We start from the raw sequence: 27,500 nt of genomic DNA, 5'->3' as shown, positions 1-27,500 counted from the left end.
ATAGCAACTTAAAACGTTTTTTTAGCGACTTAAAACGGTACCTGGAACTTGGAAAACATTTCTTACGAACTTGAAACGTTACCTATCAATCTAAAACGTTCTTAAACAACTGAAAACGTTTCATAGCAACTTAAAACGTTTTTTTAGCGACTTAAAACGGTACATGGAACTTGAAAAACATTTCTTACGAACTTGAAACGTTACCTATCAATCTAAAACGTTCTTAAACAACTGAAAACGTTTCATAGCAACTTGAAACGTTTCTTAGCACTTTAAAAACGTTTTTTTAGCGACTTAAAACGGTACATGGAACTTGAAAAACATTTCTTACGAACTTGAAACGTTACCTATCAATCTAAAACGTTCTTAAACAACTGAAAACGTTTCATAGCAACTTGAAACGTTTCTTAGCACTTTAAAAACGTTTTTTTAGCGACTTAAAACGGTACATGGAACTTGAAAAACATTTCTTACGAACTTGAAACGTTACCTATCAATCTAAAACGTTCTTAAACAACTGAAAACGTTTCATAGCAACTTAAAACGTTTTTTTAGCGACTTAAAACGGTACATGGAACTTGAAAAACATTTCTTACGAACTTGAAACGTTACCTATCAATCTAAAACGTTCTTAAACAACTGAAAACGTTTCGTAGCATTAAAAAAACGTTTTTAGCGACTTAAAACGGTACATGGAACTTGAAAAACATTTCTTACGAACTTGAAACGTTACCTATCAATCTAAAACGTTCTTAAACAACTGAAAACGTTTCATAGCAACTTAAAACGTTTTTTTAGCGACTTAAAACGGTACATGGAACTTGAAAAACATTTCTTACGAACTTGAAACGTTACCTATCAATCTAAAACGTTCTTAAACAACTGAAAACGTTTCATAGCAACTTGAAACGTTTCTTAGCACTTTAAAAACGTTTTTTTAGCGACTTAAAACGGTACATGGAACTTGAAAAACATTTCTTACGAACTTGAAACGTTACCTATCAATCTAAAACGTTCTTAAACAACTGAAAACGTTTCATAGCAACTTAAAACGTTTTTTTAGCGACTTAAAACGGTACATGGAACTTGAAAAACATTTCTTACGAACTTGAAACGTTACCTATCAATCTAAAACGTTCTTAAACAACTGAAAACGTTTCATAGCAACTTGAAACGTTTCTTAGCACTTTAAAAACGTTTTTTTAGCGACTTAAAACGGTACATGGAACTTGAAAAACATTTCTTACGAACTTGAAACGTTACCTATCAATCTAAAACGTTCTTAAACAACTGAAAACGTTTCGTAGCATTAAAAAAACGTTTTTAGCGACTTAAAACGGTACATGGAACTTGAAAAACATTTCTTACGAACTTGAAACGTTACCTATCAATCTAAAACGTTCTTAAACAACTGAAAACGTTTCATAGCAACTTAAAACGTTTTTTTAGCGACTTAAAACGGTACATGGAACTTGAAAAACATTTCTTACGAACTTGAAACGTTACCTATCAATCTAAAACGTTCTTAAACAACTGAAAACGTTTCATAGCAACTTAAAACGTTTTTTTAGCGACTTAAAACGGTACATGGAACTTGAAAAACATTTCTTACGAACTTGAAACGTTACCTATCAATCTAAAACGTTCTTAAACAACTGAAAACGTTTCATAGCAACTTAAAACGTTTTTTTAGCGACTTAAAACGGTACATGGAACTTGAAAAACATTTCTTACGAACTTGAAACGTTACCTATCAATCTAAAACGTTCTTAAACAACTGAAAACGTTTCATAGCAACTTGAAACGTTTCTTAGCACTTTAAAAACGTTTTTTTAGCGACTTAAAACGGTACATGGAACTTGAAAAACATTTCTTACGAACTTGAAACGTTACCTATCAATCTAAAACGTTCTTAAACAACTGAAAACGTTTCATAGCAACTTAAAACGTTTTTTTAGCGACTTAAAACGGTACATGGAACTTGAAAAACATTTCTTACGAACTTGAAACGTTACCTATCAATCTAAAACGTTCTTAAACAACTGAAAACGTTTCATAGCAACTTGAAACGTTTCTTAGCACTTTAAAAACGTTTTTTTAGCGACTTAAAACGGTACATGGAACTTGAAAAACATTTCTTACGAACTTGAAACGTTACCTATCAATCTAAAACGTTCTTAAACAACTGAAAACGTTTCATAGCAACTTGAAACGTTTCTTAGCACTTTAAAAACGTTTTTTTAGCGACTTAAAACGGTACATGGAACTTGAAAAACATTTCTTACGAACTTGAAACGTTACCTATCAATCTAAAACGTTCTTAAACAACTGAAAACGTTTCATAGCAACTTAAAACGTTTTTTAGCGACTTAAAACGGTACATGGAACTTGAAAAACATTTCTTACGAACTTGAAACGTTACCTATCAATCTAAAACGTTCTTAAACAACTGAAAACGTTTCATAGCAACTTAAAACGTTTTTTTAGCGACTTAAAACGGTACCTGGAACTTGAAAAACATTTCTTACGAACTTGAAACGTTACCTATCAATCTAAAACGTTCTTAAACAACTGAAAACGTTTCATAGCAACTTGAAACGTTTCTTAGCACTTTAAAACGTTTTTTAGCGACTTAAAACGGTACCTGGAACTTGGAAAACATTTCTTACGAACTTGAAACGTTACCTATCAATCTAAAACGTTTCTAAACAACTGAAAACGTTTCGTAGCATTAAAAAACGTTTCCTAGCAACTTAGAACGTTTCCTGGCAACGGAAACCGTTTCATTATCTACGTAAACCGATTCCTTAGCAGCTCAAAACCATATCTTAAGCAACTCAGAACCAGTCAACGTGTGTCAGCCTCTGTAAACATGGAAACGCACTGCTCAGTTAGACGAAGATGTAGAGCACAGATCGCGCACCTTCACAGAACACGGAATGCCCCATCCCTCATCAAGGATTCGAACCGGTACCATTTGTGTGCGGGGTCTGCGTTGGCGTCTTTGCCAAGTGCTTGGTGTACACAGCTCCGACAAACGTGGTAGCGGTTCGAATCCTTGCTGTTGGAGGGCATTATGTGATGTATATATATATATATATATATATATATATATATATATATATATATATATATATATATATATATATATATATATATATATATATATATTGGGATCCCTTGGTGTGTGCCTGGGGCCAGAGTGCCCACTTCACACTTCCCTCTCACAGCCTGTCTTAATTCTCGTTATGCGTGGACGACTCTGGTGTGTGTGTCCTTCTTGCTCAGAAAGTTCCACAGCCCTGGGTGAGAGTGGCCCTTGCCCCTCCCAAAATGACATATTCTCTCTCTCTCTCTCTCTCTCTCTCTCTCTCTCTCTCTCTCTCTCTCTCTCTCTCTCTCTCTCTCTCTCTCTCTCTCTCTCTCTCTCTCTCTCTCGGACGTAGTGCCGCGGGATCAGAACATGTCTCTGTTCCTTCGTAGAGTTTCGGTCATTGCTTGTCGTGTGTGCGCGAGTGTGGTGTTGGAAGGAAGCCGTTCCCGTGTCTCCTGACGGCTGTACTACGTGAATGGTCGTTGTCTTCACAGCTCCCTCCTCCCCTTGCCTTTGTCCTCTCCTTGCGGCGTTTCGGTGTCCCGTCGCGTCCCCTCCGCGTTCCCCCCGTCACTGTTTATTTGATCTTGTTTGTATCTTCTTATTGTCATTTTGTGTCCATGTCTTCTCCTTGGTCGCCTGTGACCCTTCCCCTCCTTTGCCTGGTTTCCATTACTGTCCCCTCCTTGCCTGGTTTCCATTACTGTCCCCTCCTTGCCTGGTTTCCATTACTGTCCCCTCCTTGCCTGGTTTCCATTACTGTCCCCTCCTTGCCTGGTTTCCATTACTGTCCCCTCCCTGCCTGGTTTCCATTACTGTCCCCTCCTTGACTGGTTTCCATTACTGTCCCCTCCCTGACTGGTTTCCATTACTGTCCCCTCCTTGCCTGGTTTCCATTTGCGTCCCTTCCATGTTTTCCGCCTTACCCGTGTCCCCTTCCGTCTTCCCCCCGTTCCCCTCTGGTGTCCCCTCACCCCAACGTCCCCGTCCCCCTCCGTGCAAGCTGGAGTCCCCGACATCACAGCTGCCTGGAAATGAAATCCTGGGGACAACCTACTCCACGAGAGGAGACAGAATTGTCTCTTCAATCTTGAGGTGTGTGTGTGTGTGTGTGTGTGTGTGTGTGTGTGTGTGTGTGTGTGTGTGTGTGTTGCCTCCGGACGGGGGACCCTCGGCTTCCAGCAACACTCCAACACCACTCCAGTGTTTGCCTGTGGCTGTACTGGTGGCTGAGATAACCCATCACATCAACACCCCATCACCAGCATGAGGATCCAGCAGCAGTCGCACATCACAAATGATGATGTTTTTACGTAACTGAAGTTTAAGAGACTTAGTTTTTCACTTGTTGTTTGATGTGGTGTGGCATGTGATGGGAATATATGGGAAGGGTGCAGTGTTACATGTGATGGGAATACATGGGAAAGGTGCAGTGTTACATGTGATAGGAGTATGTGGGAAGGGTTTAATGTGACATGTGATGGTAATATATGGGAAGGGTGCGGTGTTACATGTGATGGGAATACAAGGGAAGGGTTTAATGTTACATGTGATGGGAATACAAGGGAAGGGTTTAATGTTACATGTGATGGGAATACATGGGAAGACGAGACCTGATGGTCCATGGCGAGGTTATTTGTTCACTAAACTCAGACTGTGGTAGAAGCAGAGGACAGTAAAGCAAAAGGCGCCTCCCTAAACCACCTCTCCCTCCGCTTCAACTCCCAGCAGGAGGGAAAAAATGGTCGAGAAATATATATCACATGTTTACCAAATGGCGTCCTAGCTTCGTCTCTTCGATGTATATCAACTGACTGTTATATTTCTCTCTTGTGTCTCCTCTGATGATGTGATTATTACACGAAAGTGCACTTGGGAACTTTTCGTGTTTAATTTTCCCCGTGGACTCATAGGAATATATATATATATATATATATATATATATATATATATATATATATATATATATATATATATATATATATATATATATATATATATTCTTTTTTTACCATTCGCTCTGGGTCATAAAGGTGCGAATGGTGGCAGGAGGCTGTGAGTTGTGAGGGCTGAAGAAGAGAGTGGGTCGCTGCGGAACTTGCTGTGAGTTGTGGGTTCTGAGAGCCAGGTCGAGATGCTGTAGTCAGTGTGTGTGTGTGTGTGTGTGTGTGTGTGTGTGTGTGTGTATGTGTGTGTGTGTGTGTGTGTGTGTGTGTGTGGTAGGGTAGGGGGTGGGCGGGTAAAGGTGTTGCCCGTCCCTCCTCAGGTGTACTACAGATACACCTGTGTGGGGGTTGAGCTCATTTAGTTAGTGGGTCACCAGCTTCCTCATCCCTCCCCCCAGACCTCCATTAACTCTCTCTCTCTCTTTCTCTCTCTCTCTCTCTCTCTCTCTCTCTCTCTCTCTCTCTCTCTCTCTCTCTCTCTCTCTCTCTCTCTCCCAGAGTAACTCATCCAAAAAGCTCATTTGCCTTTCGCCCTCCAGAAAAATTATATATATATACAGATAGATCGATAGATTGATAAATAAGATTGGATAAAAATAAGTAAGTCAAGTTAAGGCCAAGATAATTGATCGTATGTAATACGTGAGGAATGAATAGGACTTCCAACCCAGCTGCTACTGAGGGAGGTGCAGGCATTTCTTACGATCCGTCGTAAACCTTACGAGACAAACTTTACGATCAAAGTTGACGGAGTTGTTTCTCCCCCTCCCCTCCCTCGCTTTGCCTCCGACACACATACATTTCGTGGCCGACGTAATACACAGAGAGGCAGAATAACCGACGCTTTGATCATGACTTTTAATGTAGGCAACATCATGCGTGGGCATTATATTATAACTCGTTACTTGAATAGTTAAACTCTAATGACCACTTTTTGACCAGAGAGATTGTGTCTCGTAGTAAGAAATAGACCACCGAAGGACAGTCATTGGTTAGTATATCAGTAGAATTAATTAACGCTGCGAAGAGTGATTAGCAACACCGGATCATTAACTGATGATAACCACAACAGGCCGTCAACAACATGGACGGTAATGACCGACAGACAAACACAGTATTGACCAACCCAGAACTGGAAGACAACACAAGGCATCATATTCGATTCAGGGAAGCAATTAGATGCAATACACAACACAATAATAATAATGAAGAGAGACGCAACAGATGGCCGAAGCCCTTGTGGTGGTGGCCACACCAAGACTCATGAGTGTTGACGGTAAACTGGGCTTAAGCTTCTAAGCTGTGGGGAAGGACCTAACTTAATTAGCAGTCAGTCTGTGCTGCAATTAATGAAACTTAATTACCTGCGGCTCTCCCTCACAACACATTATGGTCGTCGACGCGAGATCATCATATAATTTCGTCGAGAATATTCTTCTCCCGCTGACTGTATTCTAACTTCATCTATCTCGTGGTCTAACTTTGATCTATTGTGGTCTATTGAGTCTATCAGTTGTATTGATATATATCTATGTGTCGTTGGGGAAGCACAAGGTTGGTCAGCTTGCCCGAGAGAGGAACTTTAGATTTGCTGGAGGATGTCCAAAGGATGTGGCAGGCACGTAGACCTGGAGTGAAGACTGTGAGCCAAGAGCAGGTGTGTCCCCGGCCGTCATAATGTTGGATGATAGAAATGGCAGGTGTTACCGGACCCCGCCTTCCGTGGGTCACGTAAGGTGTTACCGGACTCCGCCTTCTGTGGGTCACACAAGGTGTTACCGGACTCCGCTTTCTGTGGGTCACGTAAGGTGTTACCGGACTCCGCCTTCTGTGGGTCACACAAGGTGTTACCGGACTCCGCCTTCTGTGGGTCACACAAGGTGTTACCGGACTCCGCCTTCTGTGGGTCACATAAGATGTTACCGGACCCCGCCTTCTGTGGGTCACACAAGCTGTTACCGGACTCCGCCTTCTGTGGGTCACATAAGGTGTTACCGGACTCCGCCTTCTGTGGGTCACATAAGGTGTTACCGGACTCCGCCTTCTGTGGGTCACATAAGGTGTTACCGGACTCCCCCTTCTGTGGGTCACATAAGGTGTTACCGGACTCCGCCTTCTGTGGGTCACGTATCGAGTGAGAAAGTCACCTTCGGCGAGGCTGTGTCTCTGGGAGTCGAAGTCTCGTCGAAGACCCTTCTAACTCGAAGGGAATCTACATTCCCCTGCTACTGAGAGAAGCGCAGCTTTTAGAAAGGTCCCCTAGGTGACGCAAGGACCCTTCCATAGAAACTGGGAAATTGGTTCTTTGTGAATAATTATACAGAAATGACTGGTTTAAGTGACGTAGGGAAGACGGGGCACTGAAGTAGAATGGTTTCTCTCTCGGTAAATAGAGACAGCTCACACACACACACACACACACACACACACACACACACACACACACACACACACACACACACACACACACACAGTGTGGCTATTCTCTGTTCATCTTACCGTTGTAACAGGAACAGTTGGGAGGGTGTAAGGGGGATGGGGGGACCGGAAAAGTCTTTGCTCCCGTTTGATATTAAAGGTGTCGTGCCTTTTGTCTTCTTCCCCTCTTCCCCCAACCTCTGTTCACCAGAGACAGACAGACAGACAAACAGACAGATAGAAAGACAGACAGACAGACAGACAGACAGACAGACAGACACCCCAAAAAAGAGAGGCAACTGATTCAAAGAAAGACACTCAAAGATTCAAAGAAGGACACCAAAGACTGAGAGAAGGCATTCAACCCCTCGAAGAAAGACACTCACAGAACTAAGAAAAGGGACATTCGGAGTCTTTGAGAAACACTCCCACAGACGCAAAAAAAAAAAAAAAAAGGAAATAAGATATTCAGAGATCACGCATGAAAGTGATTGGTAGGGGAATGACACGGTGACCCTGTCTTACTGGGCTGACGTAAAGGTTAGAGTGGAGAGAATTATCTTTCTCTGAGCCGGCTTGGTGGTAAAGAGAGAGAGAGAGAGAGTCTCTCTCTCTCTCCCTCTCTCTCTCTCTCTCTCTCTCTCTCTCTCGGTCCACACGGGATAGAGCAAATCATGTTGAGGTAGTGAAATACGATACGTGAAATCCGTAGACTGCATTATCAGATCTATCTCTCTCTCTCTCTCTCTCTCTCTCTCTCTCTCTCTCTCTCTCTCTCTCTCTCTCTCTCTCTCTCTCTCTCTCTCTCTCTCTCTCTCTCTCTCTCAAACCAGGACAAAGGACCCATAACAAACCATTAAAGAGAAAATGTATGGCGCGTACGAATTTACAGAAAATGGCGCCCTCTATTCAGCTGGGGGTTGTTTATGGCTCCATAATTTACGGGCGACAAAAGTTATTCGAGGGTTCTGCTGGAAATTATCGTCCGGGTGGAATGAAGACGAGGGAAAAATAAACACGCGTCCCGTATAAAGTGAAACGCAGAGGGATGGGGACGTGTTGAAACCCCTTGGGGCACGCCGAAACGACCCCTCCTCCTACGAACACGTCAGTACGACCTGTAATGCTCCGTGGAACGACCTGACCCCCGTGAACACAATATGGTGGTATATGGGGGGCGTCGTGTGGTATATGGGGGGCGTCGCATGGTATATGGGGGGCGTCGTGTGGTATACGGGGGTCGCCGTGTTCTTGATGAATGTATACGGCGAGGACAATAAAGCAGTTGTATAAAACGTGTTATATATATATATATATATATATATATATATATATATATATATATATATATATATATATATATATATATATATATATATATATCGCTACCTCGCTGATGCGGGAAATGGCGAATAGTATGAAAGAAAAAGAAAATATATATCTTTCTTTCATACTATTCGCCATTTCCCGCGTTAGCGAGGTAGCGTTAAGAACAGAGGACTGGACCTTTGAGGGAATATCCTCATCTGGCCCCCTTCTCTGTTCCTTCTTTATATATCATATAAAAAAGTATACTAGTACAATGTTACTTTCGTCCTCTCAATACCTCGATACAATAGGGGAAAAAAATATCTTGGCTTGCCATCTCTCTCTCTCTCTCTCTCTCTCTCTCTCTCTCTCTCTCTCTCTCTCTCTCTCTCTCTCTCTCTCTCTCTCTCTCTCTCTCGACGGCCCTTCACTCCTCACTAACCGATTCTTCTTCCCCTTGACGCCTGGAGGAGGGGGGAGGGTGTGGGGGGATGGGGGAGGATGCTTCCCCTGGGACTTTACGAGGGACCTGACCCGGGTGGGTCAGTGGGGGTGGGTGGGGGGCCACAAAAAGGGGGGGGGGACGGCGGAGGTCCACACATCCAAGATGTAATGACATCAGCTGGTTGTGGTTGTGGAGGGGGTGGCACAGAGGAGCGAAAGTGAGGTACATGAAAGACGATCAAATGACAGACATAAAGAGACGAATAGCACTGATCAAATGATAATGATTAATTCGAATGGATCAGATTATGTGTTGAGATTAACTCCATATCGGCAGATGGACCATCGCCCCCGATTTTGAAAGACATTAACCTTCTAGTTAACCTTGATGTTCCGTATGTCATTAGGGTCAGTGTAGATGGCTGAGGTCACACGTAGATATGTAGTTACAGGTGGTTACGTGTGTGTGTGTGTGTCTGTGTTAGATTATCACCCAATTAACTTCATTTTCAGGACTCGGGGAGAGGATGAATGAAATCATTTGAGATTAACTCTTAAAGTCAGGAGACTATATATATATATATATATATATATATATATATATATATATATATATATATATATAAATATGTGTGTGTGTGTGTGTGTGTGTGTGTGTGTGTGTGTATACACACACGCACAGAGAGAGAGAGAGAGAGAGAGAGAGAGAGAGAGAGAGAGAGAGAGAGAGAGAGAGAGAGAGCATCCAATCTTATCTATACAGACTCCGGAATCCTTTTGACTGAGGTCCGCTTGAGATAATGTTATAAAGAACAGAACATTTTGGTACAACGACTGAAGTATGGCTGCTGGGAAAAGGACAGGCGTGCAAACAGAAAACAGCGAGTGGCATTGACAACAGAAAACAGCGAGTGGCATTAACAACAGAAAATAGCGAGTGGGGCGCTGGATGGAGGGGAGAAAAAAACAAAAAACACTTGAATTCGTAAAAGTACACTAATGGTGTGCTGCTTGGGGGAGGGTGGGTTGGGGCGGGTGGAACATTATAATCAGTCAACACTTGTATCTCTCTCCCAACCTCTCTCTCTCTCTCTCTCTCTCTCTCTCTCTCTCTCTCTCTCTCTCTCTCTCTCTGCAAATACTTCAATTTCTCTTTCTCGTTCTCCACCCCGCAGAGATAAATCTCTCTCTCTCTCCTTTCCTTCTCGTGCCTCAAACTTCAAAAACTCGATTCCTATAGATCTCTAAATCCCCTTCACCCATCCCTACTCTTGCTCTCCCCTTTCCATCCCCGTGCTTGCGTCTCCCATTCCAGGACGCCTTCTCTTCCATTCCCCACCCTCTCCCAAGCTCTTCCCGCCTCGCTGCCTCTTCCACGACCAGCCGTCCTGAGTGATTTGGAAAGTTTGCCCTCCAGTGATCAGTCTGCAGGAGGCCGTACCACCAACCAGCCAGAGCTTCACCACCTTCGACAGGTTATCTCTGGCCGCCCCCTGGGTGAAGGACGGAGGAAGTCCTGGTGTGTAGAGGGGTAGCTAGGGTGAATCACCAGGCTAGGGAGGCGCTAGGTACTGCTGAGCACCAGGCTAGGGAGGCGCTAGGTGCTGTAGATCACCAGGCTAGGGAGGCGCTAGGGTGAATCACCAGGCTAGGGAGGCGCTAGGTGCCGCAGATCACCAGGCTAGGGAGGTGTTAGGTAGCCAGCAGCCAGTACCAGCCACTTGCATATTCCTCCTCATGATCAGCGTTTCTCAAAGATTGATCAGTTGGGCGCAAGTTTCCTGCACAAAGGATCCCTGATCATTCGGTAGGGCTCAGGTCAGGCATCAGCCCCACGCCCACAACCCTACTGTGACCCTTGACCCCCAGCCTCTCGCTGGAACGGAGCGCGAAAGTGAGTAAAATGTCTTGCGTATGAAATACCTCAAGTCCAAGAGTCGCTCAGGTAGACGCATCAGTTCCTGTAACGCATCCCAACGCACATCGAGTGGCGTGCCCCATACGGCACGGCAGCACTTGGCTGGGTCGCAACTTGTGCCTCACTGGGTCTCTCGTGCGTTTGACCCCCGGTCAGTAATCCCCTTTCAGTCATGGGAAGGGAGGAAGGAATCCCCTCTTCCTCCTCCTCTCCTCACACATGTCAGTGTAGAGTCCCCCACCAAAAAAAAAAAAAGGACAGGGGATCTGTGGATCACTCGCATCTTAGCCACCCTCAGCCTTGGATTACTCAGGGGTGACCCCACTGGCTGTGGCAACACGAGGGAGAAGGGGGCGCTGGAAGCCACATGATGCGTGTGGAGGTGGTCGGGGTCCGTTACCCCTTCTCACATGCCTGGAACGCGAGTGAATCTCTTGGATCTTCCATGGATGGCTGCCTGGGACAACATCCCCTCCTCCCTCTCTCTGTCTCTCTCTCTCTCATATGACACTAAACCGACTCCAGTCACGAGGAAGGCCCCCCCCCCCCCCCCCCTAATATCTGCACGTGAGGTCGGCAACTCCCTTTCTCCGACATGACCCCCTCCAGATCCCGGGGCGAATAGTGTGGGGGATCAGGCGATGGTGTGCGTAAGCCGAGGACGAAGCCTTGATAACGTCACCATTGTAGTCTGCCAGTGTCTGGGTTGATGACTCTCCTCGGTGAGGTTGCTCCTGCTGGCGAGCGTGTCATCTGTCATGATAACGTTCGCTGTTAATGAGATGAGCGAGTGAGCGAGCGAGCTGCTGGCCGATAACGCCCCAGAGCCAGGCTCGACACGCCCGCGCCCACCCGCTGGCGGCACAAGCCTCCTCTCTCTCTCAATACAGCTTTAGGGTATGCTGGGGAATTACAGCAGGGTCCTCTGTAACTGAAAGGGCCACCTGGCTTTGACATCCACCTCTGTTACAGAGACAGACTTGGGCTCTCCCTCCCTAGGAACCAGACGTGAGGCACAGATCATCTACATGCTTGTCTGTGCTCATTACAAAGACCCGGCACCACAGAAGTGGGATGATGCATAAAAAGAGTCGTGTTCTTTAGTACCCATCACAGAAGATTTCGTCTCCATCACAGAAGATTTCGTCTCTTGTGTTAACGTTGCGCCTCGGGACATGGAGAATCCCATGGTACGATTTCTGGATATCTGCATTTCCAGAGGTTCCAGGATGAGATAGAGTGCTCTGGGATCGGTGGGGAAGTGGTGTTATTGGCAACCTTGATAAATTATGGAATATTTTCACGTTTGGTTCCCCGAGAGCTGCTGGGGGAGCGAGTGGGGCGGAGTCTAGCTAGAGTCAATCTTATAAGCCAGTTAAACGGTCTTGATCTTCAGGTGACCGTCTGACCCTTCACGAAACCCAAGCAGACGGTCAGGCTCCTGACACTGCGACAGGTCAGTGCCCGTCTGATGATGATGATGCCCTTACGAGGCGAAGGCTGCGTCATAGGTTATACCCCTGGCAGGTGGGTCCTTGGTCTGGTCTGTTATATGACCGCCCGATAGCCCTCGGGCTACAGACCCGCTCTGCTGGGTCAACAGGCTCGGCTGATCGTCTTCAAACAACCAGAGGGACGTCTGCTGCTTCACCTGGCTAACCATCTGACTGAACTGCATTCCTCCCTCCCCCCTGGCGAGTCTCCTGGCACATGGCTCCTGACCCAGAGATAAAGGAAGCTGTTCCATCTTCTCCCAGGTGTTGGGAAGGGCGAGAAACGGCAGCGAGTCTTCGGCAGTGATACCTTAAGGAAGAAGCCACGGCTGATGTTGATATATACACACAGTCGTCTGGGGACGGAGATAAGGAGAGATGCATATGACTGCAGCTACATCAGGGACCACGTAGGGCTAGGCATGACGGCCCAGCATACTGCTGAGTATGACGGCCAACGCATACCGCTGTGTGGCCCGACTTCTCGCTCCCTGTCTGCCGGCAGGAAATGGAAGACCATTTACCTCCAACTTGGATTCTTGAGGTATCGCATCCCACGAGCGAAGAGCCAATGGGCTGACTCGCCTCTCACGCTGTGGTATCTCTAGAGACTCCGCCGCCCGAAGTGTGACATCAAAAACCGCTCAGCTGTAGGCGTCAGGAGACACGCTCGAAGTCGTAAGACTCAGTCGGGGCTGGGGCTGCTCACCCCCCCTGGAGAGGACTTGCATCAAACCAGAGTTTACTGCGTGAGACTCGCCTCCCCCCCTTCCTTCTCTGGCCAGGCTCCCTGGTTTAGGCATCTTGAGCATTCACCTCCACCCTCGAAACTTTTGATAACCCAAAAAGTATGTGTTTCTTTATGTACCCTGACTGTGAGGAGCGATGCTGATCGTTGGGCATAACTCGTTTCTTCCGAGAGACCTCGGGAAGATGGTGCAGTGTGGTTAGGAAGCTGGTATTGTGTTGTTTATCCTCTTTTACTCTGTGGGCGCGATACGTCTGTGAGCAGATTGTGATTCGTGTAGTTGAATGACGTTCAGGAGCGAGCGCCTGACTCTCTAGGATCATGTTAGGTCGCAGGAGCGACTGGGATATTAGGTTAGGGAGTGGTGGTCGGGATCACTGGGACGCTAAGCGCCCACGGCGGGTCCCAACCCGGACACCGACGAAGTTCAAAGGTTTGCGTCTGAAAAAAGAACAAGGCCTGGTGAAGAGGAGAACCACAAGGTCCTTTAGTGGCGGCAAATCGATCACTCCATAGATGCTCGGGGTTGTGAGGGGGTTGTTTATCTTGGGCCTGACTCATGGTCATCCCTGGGGCTATGTCTTTGCGTGACTCGAGGACACTTCGGGGGTCTGTGTCTAGGGGGTCTGACTCAAGGACGCCCCTGGGGCTGTGTCTGTCCTTGATTCAAGGACTCCTCGGGGTTGTAGAGGGGATGTTTTGAAGGCCTGGGTAAAGGACAACCTGGGGCTATGCCAGGGGCCTGACTTAAGGACACCCTGGAGCATCGCCAGTGTCCTAGGACACCCCCGAACATTAGGGTCGTCAAGGTAAGGAGTGTCGCAGGACGCTGCCAGACTCCGAAGACACCACCTCCACCGTCAAGCTTAGCTGTATGTTTATCATCCATCATATCTACCTGTTAGGTCTCTCGAAGATACTGAACGTGTCTCGCTGGAAACTAATAAATTAATTAAGATAATCAGTAAAGGATTTAGCATAGAGGGAAGTAATGGCAGGCGGGTGTCTTCTGTTTGCGCCAATATGTGGTCTCTAGGACTCTAGAGAGGAAGGTGTTGTGGTCTCTTGAAACGCTAGTGACCAGGTTAAGGTTCCTGGGGGCATGGAAACCAGATGGAGGTCTGCGGGGGCCTTGGGAGACCAAACGGTGTTGGTCGTTAAGGGCCTTCGAGGTCACGCTGTGGTGGTTTCTAGAAACCAGGTGTTAATGGTGGTCTCTTGAGCCCTGGAGACTAGATGGAGGTTTCTAGGACCCTGAAGACCAGTCTTGGATGGTCTCTGGAAGGGTCGAGAGGCCCTAGAAAACAGGTGACAGTGTCCAGGATCCTGAAGAAGAAGAAAACGTTGCTTCCGATAACCAGATCTGGTCGGTCTCGCGAGGTCCGAGGTCCTCCGGCAGCGAAGACTACCACCTCCTCCTGACGCTCAGGATCACCACCACCACCCCCTTCCTGCCGCCGCCGCCACCTCCTCCTGACGCCCAGGATCAATAACAGTGTTTCCAGCAAAAACTCATCACCTTCCAGGCAACCATCCCCGCGAAGGGACCACTTCCTTTCGTCACTTATCGTTCAGCGGCTGATGAGCACTTTGAGAACTCTGCCACTGTTCATCTTCGCCATATCATCTTCATCCGTCATCACCCAGCAATGACGACTCACCACTAGAAGTCATCCTATTACTCATCATCACCGTCTCTCATTATCATCCCTATCTTAGACCTTCCAGTAATTTGGCCCATGTCAACCAGCCGGCCCAAACACGTATGCCATGGAAAACCTATTATGAATGTGGTGATAAATGAAGCAAAAAAAAAAAGTATCAGTTTCCTATAATTTGTTGCATAGATATTTTTTTTTTTAAAGGGTATAACATGTATAGAGCAGATAGTGAATTATAGGAGACTGTTTTGGCGTTCTTAATAGCTGATGTCTACTTAAAGTACGATGGTTCGATAATTGAAGTTGATGGTTCGATCTTTTGAGGACGATGGTTCGATCTTTTGAGCACGGTGGTTCGATCTCTTGAGCACGATGGTTCGGTCCTTTGAGCACGATGGTTCGATCTTTGAGTAAGACGGTTCGATCAGTAAAGTAAGCTGGCTCGATTCTTGAGCACGATGGCTCGACCCTTGAGCACAATGGTTCGACCCTTGAGCACGATGATTCGATTCTCGCGCTCGATGGCTCAACCTTTGAGCACGATGGTTCGATCCTTGAGCACGACGGTTCGACCCTTGAGCACGAAGGTTCAGTCCTCAAGCACGGTGGATGAACCTTTTAGCCCGACTGTGCTAGCCTGAAACTTTCTTTAGATTGCTAATAAAGTCCTTATCCTTACCTACCTATCCTCAAAAATAAAACCTCTCATGACTGCGACTCATATTACGAGCCGTGCAGGCTCCAGCGAATGGGTTCGAATCCTGGCTGCGGCACTCCGTCCCCAGTCAACCCAGCTGTTCATACGCTCATAAGGGTTGGTCGTTGACACGGGTACATGAACTTGGACAGTGAGTAGGTTAATGGAGTCGACGTCCAGAAGCTTGTGTGGGGGTGTCTTTTATGAGGGTCGGAATGCAGTATGGAATTCGGGGCAGAATATGTAATTCCAACCAAGCCGCCCCCCCCTAAAAAAAAACTTTCCCCAGCAGGAGGGGGGGATAAAAGTTGGCGGGAGCGACGTTGGGGCTTTAAAGAGAGAGAGAGAGAGAGAGAGAGAGAGAGAGAGAGAGAGAGAGAGAGAGAGAGAGAGAGAGAGAGAGAGGCGAGGCCTCTCTCTCGTGGCCACATTCGGAATCTGAAAATGAAATTAAAAGAAAAAAAAAAAGGGGGGGATGGACAGAAGCCCGTTCTTTTGATCTCCTCTTACACTGTCACTTTAGGCGATGCGCCAGAAATACCGCGCGGGGAGGGAGGGGGGAGTCCTTTTTTTTAATCAAGTGATATAATTCGCGCCTCTGTTGTCTCGTCATCCAGTTAATGAGGGTCAAACACAACAATCCATCGAGTGAGCGACGGGGTAACAAAAGGCCACATGACTCGATGAATAAGGGCGGGAGTCGTCATACATTCCCATGCTTGTATGGTCCATACGGAGATGAAAACGGAGATGAAAGTCTTGTGTATTTCTCAAGACCTGATGGTTTCGTCATGGGTCATGCAGGTGTTACAGCAGGGTTGGGTCATGAAAAGAAAAGGTATTCGATACGTGAATCGGAAATGCGTTCTACGAAATGGCTTGCATCACAGTACCCAAAGCACCGTTAATAATACCCTCGCCCGTACATGATATGAGACACCTTAAATAAAGGTCAGTGAGGCCTTTAATTTTAAGAACTCACAAATAACGAGTGCTGGTACTCGTACACGAGTGCTGGTACTCGTACACGATTGCTGATACGCGTTCGAGTCCTGCCGATTTAAGAATTTGAATCGGGACGTAAAGAAGAATGATTTTCCCGGAAAGGTTTTTGGTGCGAAGATGATATTTAAATCAGGGTTACAATATCCTCTATGTCAGGGTTGCCATCCTGGTGGCACAGATTACCAAGACGTGTGTTGACCAGCCAGGCGTCTCATACGTCAGCCTCGAGATCTTCTGTGCCAGTGAGGCAAATGACGACAGAAATTCCGACCCCTCGGGATATGATGGCGTGACCTCCGGTCGTAAGGCAAGGGTAGGGGTCAAAGGTCAGGGAATATGAGGGTGGGAGGTGACCAGCCCAGCTCTTTTTTTTGGAGGGGGGGGGGAGGGAGAACACCAGGGAAACGAGGAGCAGGAACCCCCCAGACTTCCATCTAGCGGAGGATGGCATCCAATTGAGAGGTGAGGAGAACGTGCCACGGATCATCTCACGCACTCTGAACCCGCACCCTGACGCCTCACTCACCGTCACACGCCCCTCCTCTCAGGACCCAGCCACGTCTCCTGGCCATAGGCACACGACTGCTGCTCCTCCTCCCTCGCGCGCCCGCGCATTTCTAAAGCTTCTGTCGTGTTCATTGTTCGTTATCTACGGTGGCCGTAACGACCAGAGGCGTGTGTGTGGGGGGCGCGGCTGGCTGTGACCACTCCTGAAGGCGTGGTTATGGTTAGGGATAGCGGACACCAGGGTGGCCAGGGTTAATGGTCGCCAGGGAGCTAGGGTTAGTGGCGCCAGGGAGCCAGGGTTAGTGGTCGCCAGGGAGCTAGGGTTAGTGGCCGCCAAAGGGAGCTAGGGTTAGTGGCCGCCAAAGGGAGCCAGGGTTAATGGTCGCCAGGGAGCTAGGGTTAGTGGCCGCCAGGGAGCCAGGGTTAGTGGCCGCCATGGAGCCAGGGTTAGTGGCCGCCAAAGGGAGCCAGGGTTAGTGGTCGCCAGGGAGCTAGGGTTAGTGGCCGCCAAAGGGAGCCAGGGTTAGTGGCCGCCAAAGGGAGCCAGGGTTAGTGGCCGCCAAAGGAGGGATAGGGTTAGTGGCACACCTAGGGGGGTTGCGGGGGGCAAGGGTAGTGGCCACGTTAGTATTATTAACAGAAGTGCAGCACGAGCCACCAGGGTCTCTTGCACGACAGCTATGTGAGGTATTTTCATTACGACTGTGGGTGCTCTCTCTCCCACCCACCCACCTCCCTAAGCCAACCCCCAATTCAACTCCTCCCTCCTCCTCCTCTTCCTCCTCCTCCCTCGCCTCATAGGGAGGCCTGCCAGCTGCCAGCTTCCAGCTGTACCACACCACTACTGACACCACCACCGCTACCACCACCACCACTGACACCATCACTGACACCACCACCACACTGGCAAAGTAGGTCGTGGGAAACGAGGCGGGGAAATCCTACCTTGAGACTATTGCCTTTGAACGAGGTCGCTTTCTAACGATGGCTTGATGCAGAGTGGCTTCGAGGGGTCAAGTGGGTTATGAGGGAGCAGCTGAGAAAGGTGGATGGAATTCCGTGGCTTGGGAGGGTCAGCTGAGAGAGAGGGGGGGGGGGGTAGCTAGAGGGGGTGAAGGGGGCGATTGGTGAGGATTGTGTGCGGTTGACCGAGGGGAGCTGAGAGAGAGGGTTGGGAGGAGGCGCTGAGAGAGGAGCTCCGATAGGAGTGGCTGGAAGGGTGACTGGGAAGTCCTGGCTGAGGACAGGTAAGGTCGGCTGAGGGAGATCAGTAAAACTTACTGATATAAAGCTGATAACTGCGACCCATGACTGAGATAGATATAGAGATAGATTGATGGACGGCCGGGAGGAGTATAGCTGAGATAGAATACCTGAGGAAGGTGCCACCAGGGAGTGACTGAGGGGTAGGAGCTGAGAGAGAGGTGCGGTTGGTTGGTTGGGAGGGGGGTATATTGAGAGCAATACCTGAGGTCAGTTGCCACAGAAAGGACAAAATGACTTATAACTCAGCCACAGATTTGAAAAAGAAAAGTAGCTGAGAGAGACTGACCGGAAGCAGCAGCCTGAGAAGGATGGCTGAGAAGAGAGACCTGAGGGGAACCAACTTCCCAGCGAAGCAAACTCAATAACTCAATGATGGGGAAACAATACAGGAGGGGCGGTGGGAGGGAAGGGAAAAAAATCACTGGAATATAAAACCCTTGTTTCTTCGCTTTTAAGTAATCATCATTAATGGAGCAAGTGGGTCGGTTATTCGCAAATAGCGTTCACTTCATTTTTCGTCTTGCGCCACTGCACTACCTCACGTCGTACAGGTCGCTGGGGGGAAAAGGTTCGTGTGCTGTGAGAAACACTCGCTGGACCGAGAACAACATGATAACAGCGATGAGGGTTATGGTCGGTTACACAAGCGGATGGACCAGCCACAACCACCCATCCATAGAGGACTGTTTCCCACAACCAAACACAACCACACAAGCACAGAGGACTGTTTCCCAAGCAAACACAACCACAGAGGACCGCTCCCCCATCCACACAACCATAGGAGACTGTTCTCTCAATCAAACACAACCACACAACCATAGGAGACTGTCCCTCCCAACCAAACACAACCACACAACCATAGGAGACTGTCCCCCCAACCAAACACAACCATAGGAAACTGTCCCCCTCCCCCCAACCAAACACAACCACAGAACCATGCTGGATGGAGAGAATGTTTCCCCAGCGATGCACACACAAGCATCACCCTCACCCAGCTAAAGAAAGCTAAGAGGGCAAAGCTCAGAGCTGGGTAGCCAGCTCGACAGTCTTTTAACACAGCATTTCGACTCGTCAACCAATAATGCGGCTACACCAATCACCCACCAGCGACCCCTGTCGCATATATATATATATACATATATATATATATATATATATATATATATATATATATATATATATATATATATATATATATATATATATATAAATATCAGAAATTCATGAGCCCAAATGACCGAAACTGAACATATATATATATTTTTCGGGAAAATGACCTGTCATTATTTCCGATTGTTTGCAAATATATTATTAACTTCAAGAGTCATAAATATATATTTTTCCCCCGAAAAATTAACATTCTATTTTCATTACGGCATCCGGATATTGGAGGTTGGTAATAAAGTTTCGGTGTACCCTTGTGTGTGTGTGTGTGTGTGTGTGTGTGTGTGTGTGTGTGTGTGTGTGTGTGTGTGAGTGTTCTGTGTATGTATGTGCTGGAAAGTGAACATTTGGTGTATGATTGTGTGATGGTATTGCTGTATGTGCGTTTGTGAATGTGTGTGTGTGTGTGTGAAGTTGTGGTTTTTTCACAGACATGTTCAACTCATCATCAGAACTAGTTACCAAATTCGACTTAAATTGAAGAAGCTGTAGATGAACTATCACATTATCTATAACTGACTAGTATCAAAATGTGTATTACTAATATAAACACAATAAAACTTGCTTAGATTATACCTCTTGAGGTTATTTCGTCCAGTCGTGTATCCTCTGGGCAAACGAGACTTGGGTTCGTTACAATACCGGAACCCGGATATTAAAGCTTCGTAAGTCCGAAGCATCGCGTCTCCCAATCGTAAGTCAAGGACTGACTGTACAATACAGAACGAGATTAAGCAGAAGCTAGCCACACCTCTACTAAGTTAGCTTGTCGTAGCGTCGTCAGACGTAATGAAGAATGCTGTAGTCTACAGCGATGGCTCATAAGAATGCTGTAGATTGCTTCCCAGCTCCTGCCATGGCCAGGAATAGGAGTCTACAGCGATGGCTCACACTAGCTTCGTGGCCAATGTGATCACGTTAACTCTTCATGTGCTCTCTTGCCAAACTTCCCGACCGTCCTTATCCAAAATGCATTGAAAACTCTCTCTCCATTTTAGACATCCCACAAACCAAAACGTTCTCTCTCCATTTTAGACATCCCACAAACCAAAACGTTCTCTCTCCATTTTAGACATCCCACAAACCAACAGGTCTAAAAAGAATGAAATGACTCAAAAATCAAAGAACTGTGAGCCTCCTTTTCTCATATCTCAAAAACTATGAGTAACAGATAACCAAACTCGGCCTCAACCCTTCACTTCTAATCTGTTTGATATCAAATATTAAAAACGAGATTTTTTTCTATTGGTGTAGGTTTCTATTAATTGCCAATTAAAGCTTGCTTTGATAATGTAAGAATGCTGTACACACACACACTTGATTTATTTTTCTCTGCCCGAACGTTTTACTCAAAACTCCATATCATTCACCTTGAATACAGTAGACTCACCATGAGTACAGCACTCACAGTGAGTACAGTAGTTTCACCTTGCTTAAAGTAGACTCAATGAATGCAGTAGACTATGAATACAGTAGACTCACATTGTATACAGTAGACTCACAGTGTATACAGTTGATTCACACTGAATATATTAGACTCACAATAAGTACAGTGGACTCACAATGAATACAGTAGACTCAGTGAATGTAGTAGACTCACAGTGAATACAGTAGACGTACAATGAATACAGTAGATTCACATTGAATACAGTAGACTCACAATAAGTACAGTAGACTCACGATGAATACAGTAGACTCACACTATATACAGTAGACTCACAGTGAGTATAGTAGATTCACACTGAATACAATAAACTCACAATGAATACAGAAGACTCATTACAATGATTACAGTAGACACAGTGTGAATACAGTAGATTTACACTAAATACAGACGACCCTCTTTTGATTCATTTCTTTGAAGTGTTTTTGACACAGTTTCTGTGTCACCCAGGTGACTCACCGGATGGGCTGTGACACCCGTATGACACAGGCACTGAAAGGCCTTGACACCCGTATGACACAGTCACTGAGGGGGGGTGGGGGCCTTGACACAATCACTGAGGGGGAGGGGGTGTGTCATGACACCCGGATGACAGTCTGAACACGACACGTATATGACACACCAGCATACAGGAGAAAGACAAAAAAAGGAAGAAATACGTACAGATGAGCACAAGAAAAAATTCATTCGTCCTTCAAGGGGTCCACCCTCGGGAGCTGATGTTTTCGCTTCGGCACTGACGATGGAAGTGACGAAACACAATGGTTCCCTGCCAGGCTGTTACCATCTGGCCGGGCTCTAGGCCTACCTTAGCCCTGGGGTTGACACACACACACACACACACACACACACACACACACACACACACACACACACACCTTCAACCTTCCCTTACCCTACCACACACACACACACACACACACACACAAACACACCTCCAACCTTACCCTACCCCACACACACACACACACACACACACACACACACACACACACACACACACACACACACACACACACACACACACCGCTCCATGGGGAAGGGGGTATAACTACAGCTGTTTCTTCCGAGGCGACGCCTGCCCTTGGGAGACCAGAGGCGCGCGCGTCCTACTCCTGCTGCTGCTGCTGGAGCGTTGACCCGATGACCCAGTGCCACCCATTACCGGGGAGCGGGCCAGAAGAGGAGTGGGGGGGAGGGGGGGCAAATAGTGCCAGTTTTTGGCCAACGGATCCAGGTCACTGCCATCCTAGTGTTGGGGACAAGGTCAGTCTGTGCCATCCTACAGTCCGGGGACGAGACCAGTGCCATCCTACAGTCCGGGGACAAGACCAGTGCCATCCTCCAGTCCGGGGACGAGACCAGTGCCATCCTCCAGTCCGGGGACGAGACCAGTGCCATCCTCCAGTCCGGGGACGAGACCAGTGCCATCCTCCAGTCCGGGGACGAGACCAGTGCCATCCTACAGTCCGGGGACGAGACCAGTGCCATCCTCCAGTCCGGGGACGAGACCGGAGCCATCCTACATCTCACATACCAACAGGGGAAATTTCGTACTGACACACACACGATCAGTTCCCCACTAGATCCCCTGAGCCAGACGAAGACGTTACAATGAAATAAACATAACACCGGAGTGGAGTGGCCGTGGAGTGAGTGGCTGGGTGTTTGTACGCCAGCCGGGGGGGCGGGCGGCCAAGCCAAACTGGCTCGCGGCCAAGGAGACAAATGAGAAATTTATCTTTTTTTTCTTTTTTCCATTCCTCTTCTTCTGACCAGGATACAATGGCGCGACTGAGGTCGGTCCATCCTGGCCGGGACTTACCATGTTATAAGAGATGGATGCTGGCGGAGACGTCTTAGGCCATAGCGGGCGAGAAGCTCAGGGCGCGGGAGCCGGGCCTTCCCTCACGCACATCCTTCTCTTCCCCCCCACACACACGGCAACACGTCCTCCGCGGAAGGAGTCTATGTAGTGGACCACCACCAACCCCCACACACACACACACACGAGTAACTGGGGCGCCCCTCCTGGACGCTGAGAGTCGGCGTCAGTCTCTTTGGAAAAAGGGGGGGGGGAGGAGAAGATCGGTGCTGTGTGTAATCAACGCGCCTCGCCGCCCGCCTCTCCTTCTCCCACCTCAGGCAAAGGAACACTTGATTTATGCTGTCTTCAGGAGCTTCCGGCTCAGTGGGAGCAAAGCCGCGCTGGTGAACCCGGCCAGAACAAGGGGGGTCCCCCACGTCTTCAACACGAGCCAGGAGGCGTCGCTGGTGATTGGTCCTCTCTTAAACCACCAAGACCGACCGACCTATACACACTCACACACACACATACACACACACACAGTCACGACCGCTCCGAGTGGCTTCCGAGCGACCGACGCACAAGCGCTTCAGTCCTCTTATTATGTGTTTTCTCAGTCAAGTGTGTTTCACTAGCGAGGTCTCAGAGACGCTGAGAGAGCGGAGCGCACAACCTCCTCTCTCCGTGGCTGCGGCCCGACTGAGCCACATCCCGGGGAGACCCGGGAACGGGTTCCTAGCGGTTGTCACTTAGCCTATTCCATAACGTTCCTCCCCGGGGGCTGAGTTGTCACGTCGTCCTTTTTACTTTTCGCTCTCCTGCTTAGGGAAAATTTATCAGAAAGTTACACAATTATTGCTATAATGATGCCTGTCAGAGGAACCATGTTGGAACCCCATTCATCCACGTGCTATATGGGTCAAATGTAGATATCAGCTTTGTTTTTAGATTATATATGTATATATATATATATATATATATATATATATATATATATATATATATATATATATATATATATATATATATATGTATATATATATATATATATATATATATATATATATATATATATATATATATATATATATATATATATATAAAGATTTTGAGTGATCGGGGCCTGAACATGCAGGAGGGTGAAAGGCGGGCAAGGAATAGAGTGAATTGGATCGATGTGGTATACCGGGGTTGACGTGCTGTCAGTGGATTGAATCAGGGCATGTGAAGCGTCTGGGGTAAACCATGGAAAGTTGTGTGGGGCCTGGATGTGGAAAGGGAGCTGTGGTTTCGGGCATTATTGCATGACAGCTAGAGACTGAGTGTGAACGAATGGGGCCTTTGTTGTCTTTTCCTAGCGCTACCTCGCACACGTGAGGGGGGAGGGGGATGGTATTCCATGTGTGGCGAGGTGGCGATGGTAATGAATAAAGGCAGACAGTGTGAATTGTGTGCATGGGTATATATGTATGTGTCTGTGTGTGTATATATATGTGTACATTGAAATGTATAGGTATGTATATTTGCGTGTGTGGACGTGTATGTATATACATGTGTATGGGGGTGGGTTGGGCCATTTCTTTCGTCTGTTTCCTTGCGCTACCTCGCAAACGCGGGAGACAGCGACAAAGCAAAATAAGATAATAAATATATATATATATATATATATATATATATATATATATATATATATATATATATATATATATATATATATTCAATGTATCTCAAAGCATTGGCATACATACACCTCACAACACACACACACACACACACACCTGCCCAGGAGGCAAGAGAAACAAGAATAAGAACACATCTCACCACCAGCCCGCTACAAGACTTAAGCAACCATTTCTCTCACAACATTACCCGCCACGCCAGGAAGTTATAAAAGAGAAAGACTGTACTTTTTAGCGAATGTGATTTAAGTCCCGGCTGAAACACTTAGAGAAAACGTAAGATTGTTGCCCAAATATTCTTCCTACAAAAATAGATGGTATTCATAACCCCCCCCCCCTCAACCCCGCCACAACCCCCTCTCAAACCCCCCTCAAACCCCCCCTCACACAGGGACACACAAATGGGGAATATTTGTGAGTCAAATGACATATGGTTTGAACACGGTCGACATGTAAGGTGTCACTCTTGGGGAAAATGTTATGATATGTGTTGGTGAGTAGCTGCAAAGTATCTGTTCGAGTATCTGTCAAGATACTGTTCGAGTGATACACCTGCTAATTATAATTGTGTCTTGGTTGCGGGGTCGTGTGAGTGACTCATGACTGTGGTTCACTATATTCATAGTTTTGAAGAATCAAATGGCTGTTTATATATATATATATATATATATATATATATATATATATATATATATATATATATATATATATATATATATATATTTATATATATATATTATCCCTGGGGATAGGGGATTAAGAATACTTCCCACGTATTCCCTGCGTGTCGTAGAAGGCGACTAAAAGGGGAGGGAGCGGGGGGCTGGAAATCCTCCCCTCTCGTTTTTTTTTTAATTTTCCAAAAGAAGGAACAGAGGGGGCCAGGTGAGGATATTCCAAAAAAGGCACAGTCCTCTGTTCTTAACGCTACCTCGCTAACGCGGGAAATGGCGAATAGTTTAAAAAAAAAAAAAAAAAAAAAATATATATATATATATATATATATATATATATATATATATATATATATATATATATATACGTGTGTGTATGTGTCTGTGTGTGTGTGTGTGTGTGTGTGTGTGTGTGTGTTATTTCCTACCCCTCTAAATGTTTTTTGCTTGTGACTAGACATCACCATTGGGCAGGCCTCGCGCGTAAGCATTATCGCGAATAGAGTTCCGTGATCCAGAGAGAGGGAGAGAAACTTGACAGCCACCGTAGTACAGGCTCATTGCGCCCATCCCCGATCCTCAGGTGGGTACTGCCTCCCTAGTCGGTGGTGGCTGGCTGCCACCCACTGCTTATGTGTGTGTGTGTGTGTGTGTGTGTCTGTCTGTCTGTCTATATCTCTGTATTCGTACATCCGTTCTTTCTATCTATCTGTCTATCTAGAGAGAGAGATGATATACCTCTATATTACATACATACATACATACATACTAGGTTAGTTAATGCGTCATGATAACAAGACATCTTTATTGTCTCTTATGCAGAAATCTTTACTGTCTCTTATGAAGAAATCTTTACTGTCTCTTATGAAGAAATCTTTACTGTCTCTTATGAAGAAATCTTTACTGTCTCTTGCGAAGAAATCTTTCCTGTCTCTTATGAAGAAATCTTTCCTGTCTCTTATGAAGAAATCTTTCCTGTCTCTTATGAAGAAATCTTTCATCAACATTTGCGTCGTGTGGGCCGGTTTAGGTTTGGTCCGCCAGTCTCCATGACTCAGTCTGGGTCTGGCGTTTAATTTGCGAACACCATCATCTTCCCCAGGGCACAGCCCGCTGCCTCCTCACTACCCGCTCAACTTTCAATTTAAGAGTATAATCTACATAGTCTCACTCCTGGGGTCAGAGGTTATTCAACATACTCTCTGGTAATTATGTGAGAATATACATTAGCATATCTCTCGTATGGCGTACGATTAAACTGGGCATTATTTGGATTTTTTTTTTCTTCTGGGACTTTAGTCCAGTACATTGTCCCTCAACAAGGTCGTGGCTGTTGGGGGAGACATGAGAGGGTGAAGAGTTCCAAAGCTTAGCGGTATAAGGAAAGAAATAGACATCACGACAACCCGCCATTCTGGAGCTGCTATTGGGCTACTTAGTAACCATGTGACGCAGTGGCTTGCCTAGTATTATGTGGTCTAGCTAATGGTATGGGGGGGACACCAGCAGCCAAGTCTCGGGAGCAGAAACCCGAAGTAATATCTATAGAAGAGGGAAAGAGAACCAGACACTGCGGCGAGAAGTGAGTCAATTTTTTGAGGTCAAACTGAGAGAATTGTTAAGTCTGGATGGCTGTGGACTCGACCCTCTTAATGACTATGTAAGGCCAGAACCTTCGCCAGACATGAGAGCAGTACTTCATACGAGGACGGATCAATTCCTTTCGTGTGACCAGATCAACCGTTCAGGAGAGAAGAGTCCACAACATCTCAATAGGACTCCCAGTTTCTCAAGAAGAGGCACAAACTTGAAGTCCTTTGTGCAATGTGGAGTTCCCTAGATAGACAGGATGTCTGATGCCGGACTACTGAAGTCAGGTCAAACGCCTGGCCATCATACACAAAGGTCGTACTGTCGTGGTTAAAGGTCGTACCGTCGTGCTGAAGGTTCGTACTGTCGTGGTCAACGGTCGTACTTTCGTGGTCAAGGATCGTACCGTCGTGCTGAAGGGTCGTACCGTCGTGCTCAGGGGGTCAGTAGAGCCAATCATATTCCAGTCAACTTACTGGAAGCCAGTCATGGGAGGCAGGTACCTGGAGGCAGCTTCCAGAGCCCCCGTTCGTCGAAGACAGTTAATGAAAGAAGTTGGTCGAGTCAGTTTACGGGAGGCAGTTAATTTAGGCAGTTTAGCCAGACCTCATCCCTCCTCAGTAAGTACCATTACTGT

General features: G+C 46.7%; 1 protein-coding gene across 1 annotated transcript in view; it reads right to left on the bottom strand.

Annotated features, from left to right (window-relative positions):
* LOC139753238 (uncharacterized) overlaps positions 1–23,607 on the bottom strand; it is a 126,454-nt gene extending 102,847 nt beyond the window's left edge. The window contains exon 1 of the mRNA XM_071669471.1: positions 22,939–23,607. Coding sequence (XP_071525572.1) covers positions 22,939–22,941 — 3 coding nt within the window. The 5' untranslated portion in view covers positions 22,942–23,607. The remainder of the gene's footprint in view (positions 1–22,938) is intronic.
* Positions 23,608–27,500: the final 3,893 nt, after the last annotated feature.

This window comes from Panulirus ornatus, chromosome 14 (assembly GCF_036320965.1).
Source record: "Panulirus ornatus isolate Po-2019 chromosome 14, ASM3632096v1, whole genome shotgun sequence".
Lineage (NCBI taxonomy): Eukaryota > Metazoa > Arthropoda > Malacostraca > Decapoda > Palinuridae > Panulirus > Panulirus ornatus.
This window is presented reverse-complemented; position numbering and strand designations above follow the sequence as displayed.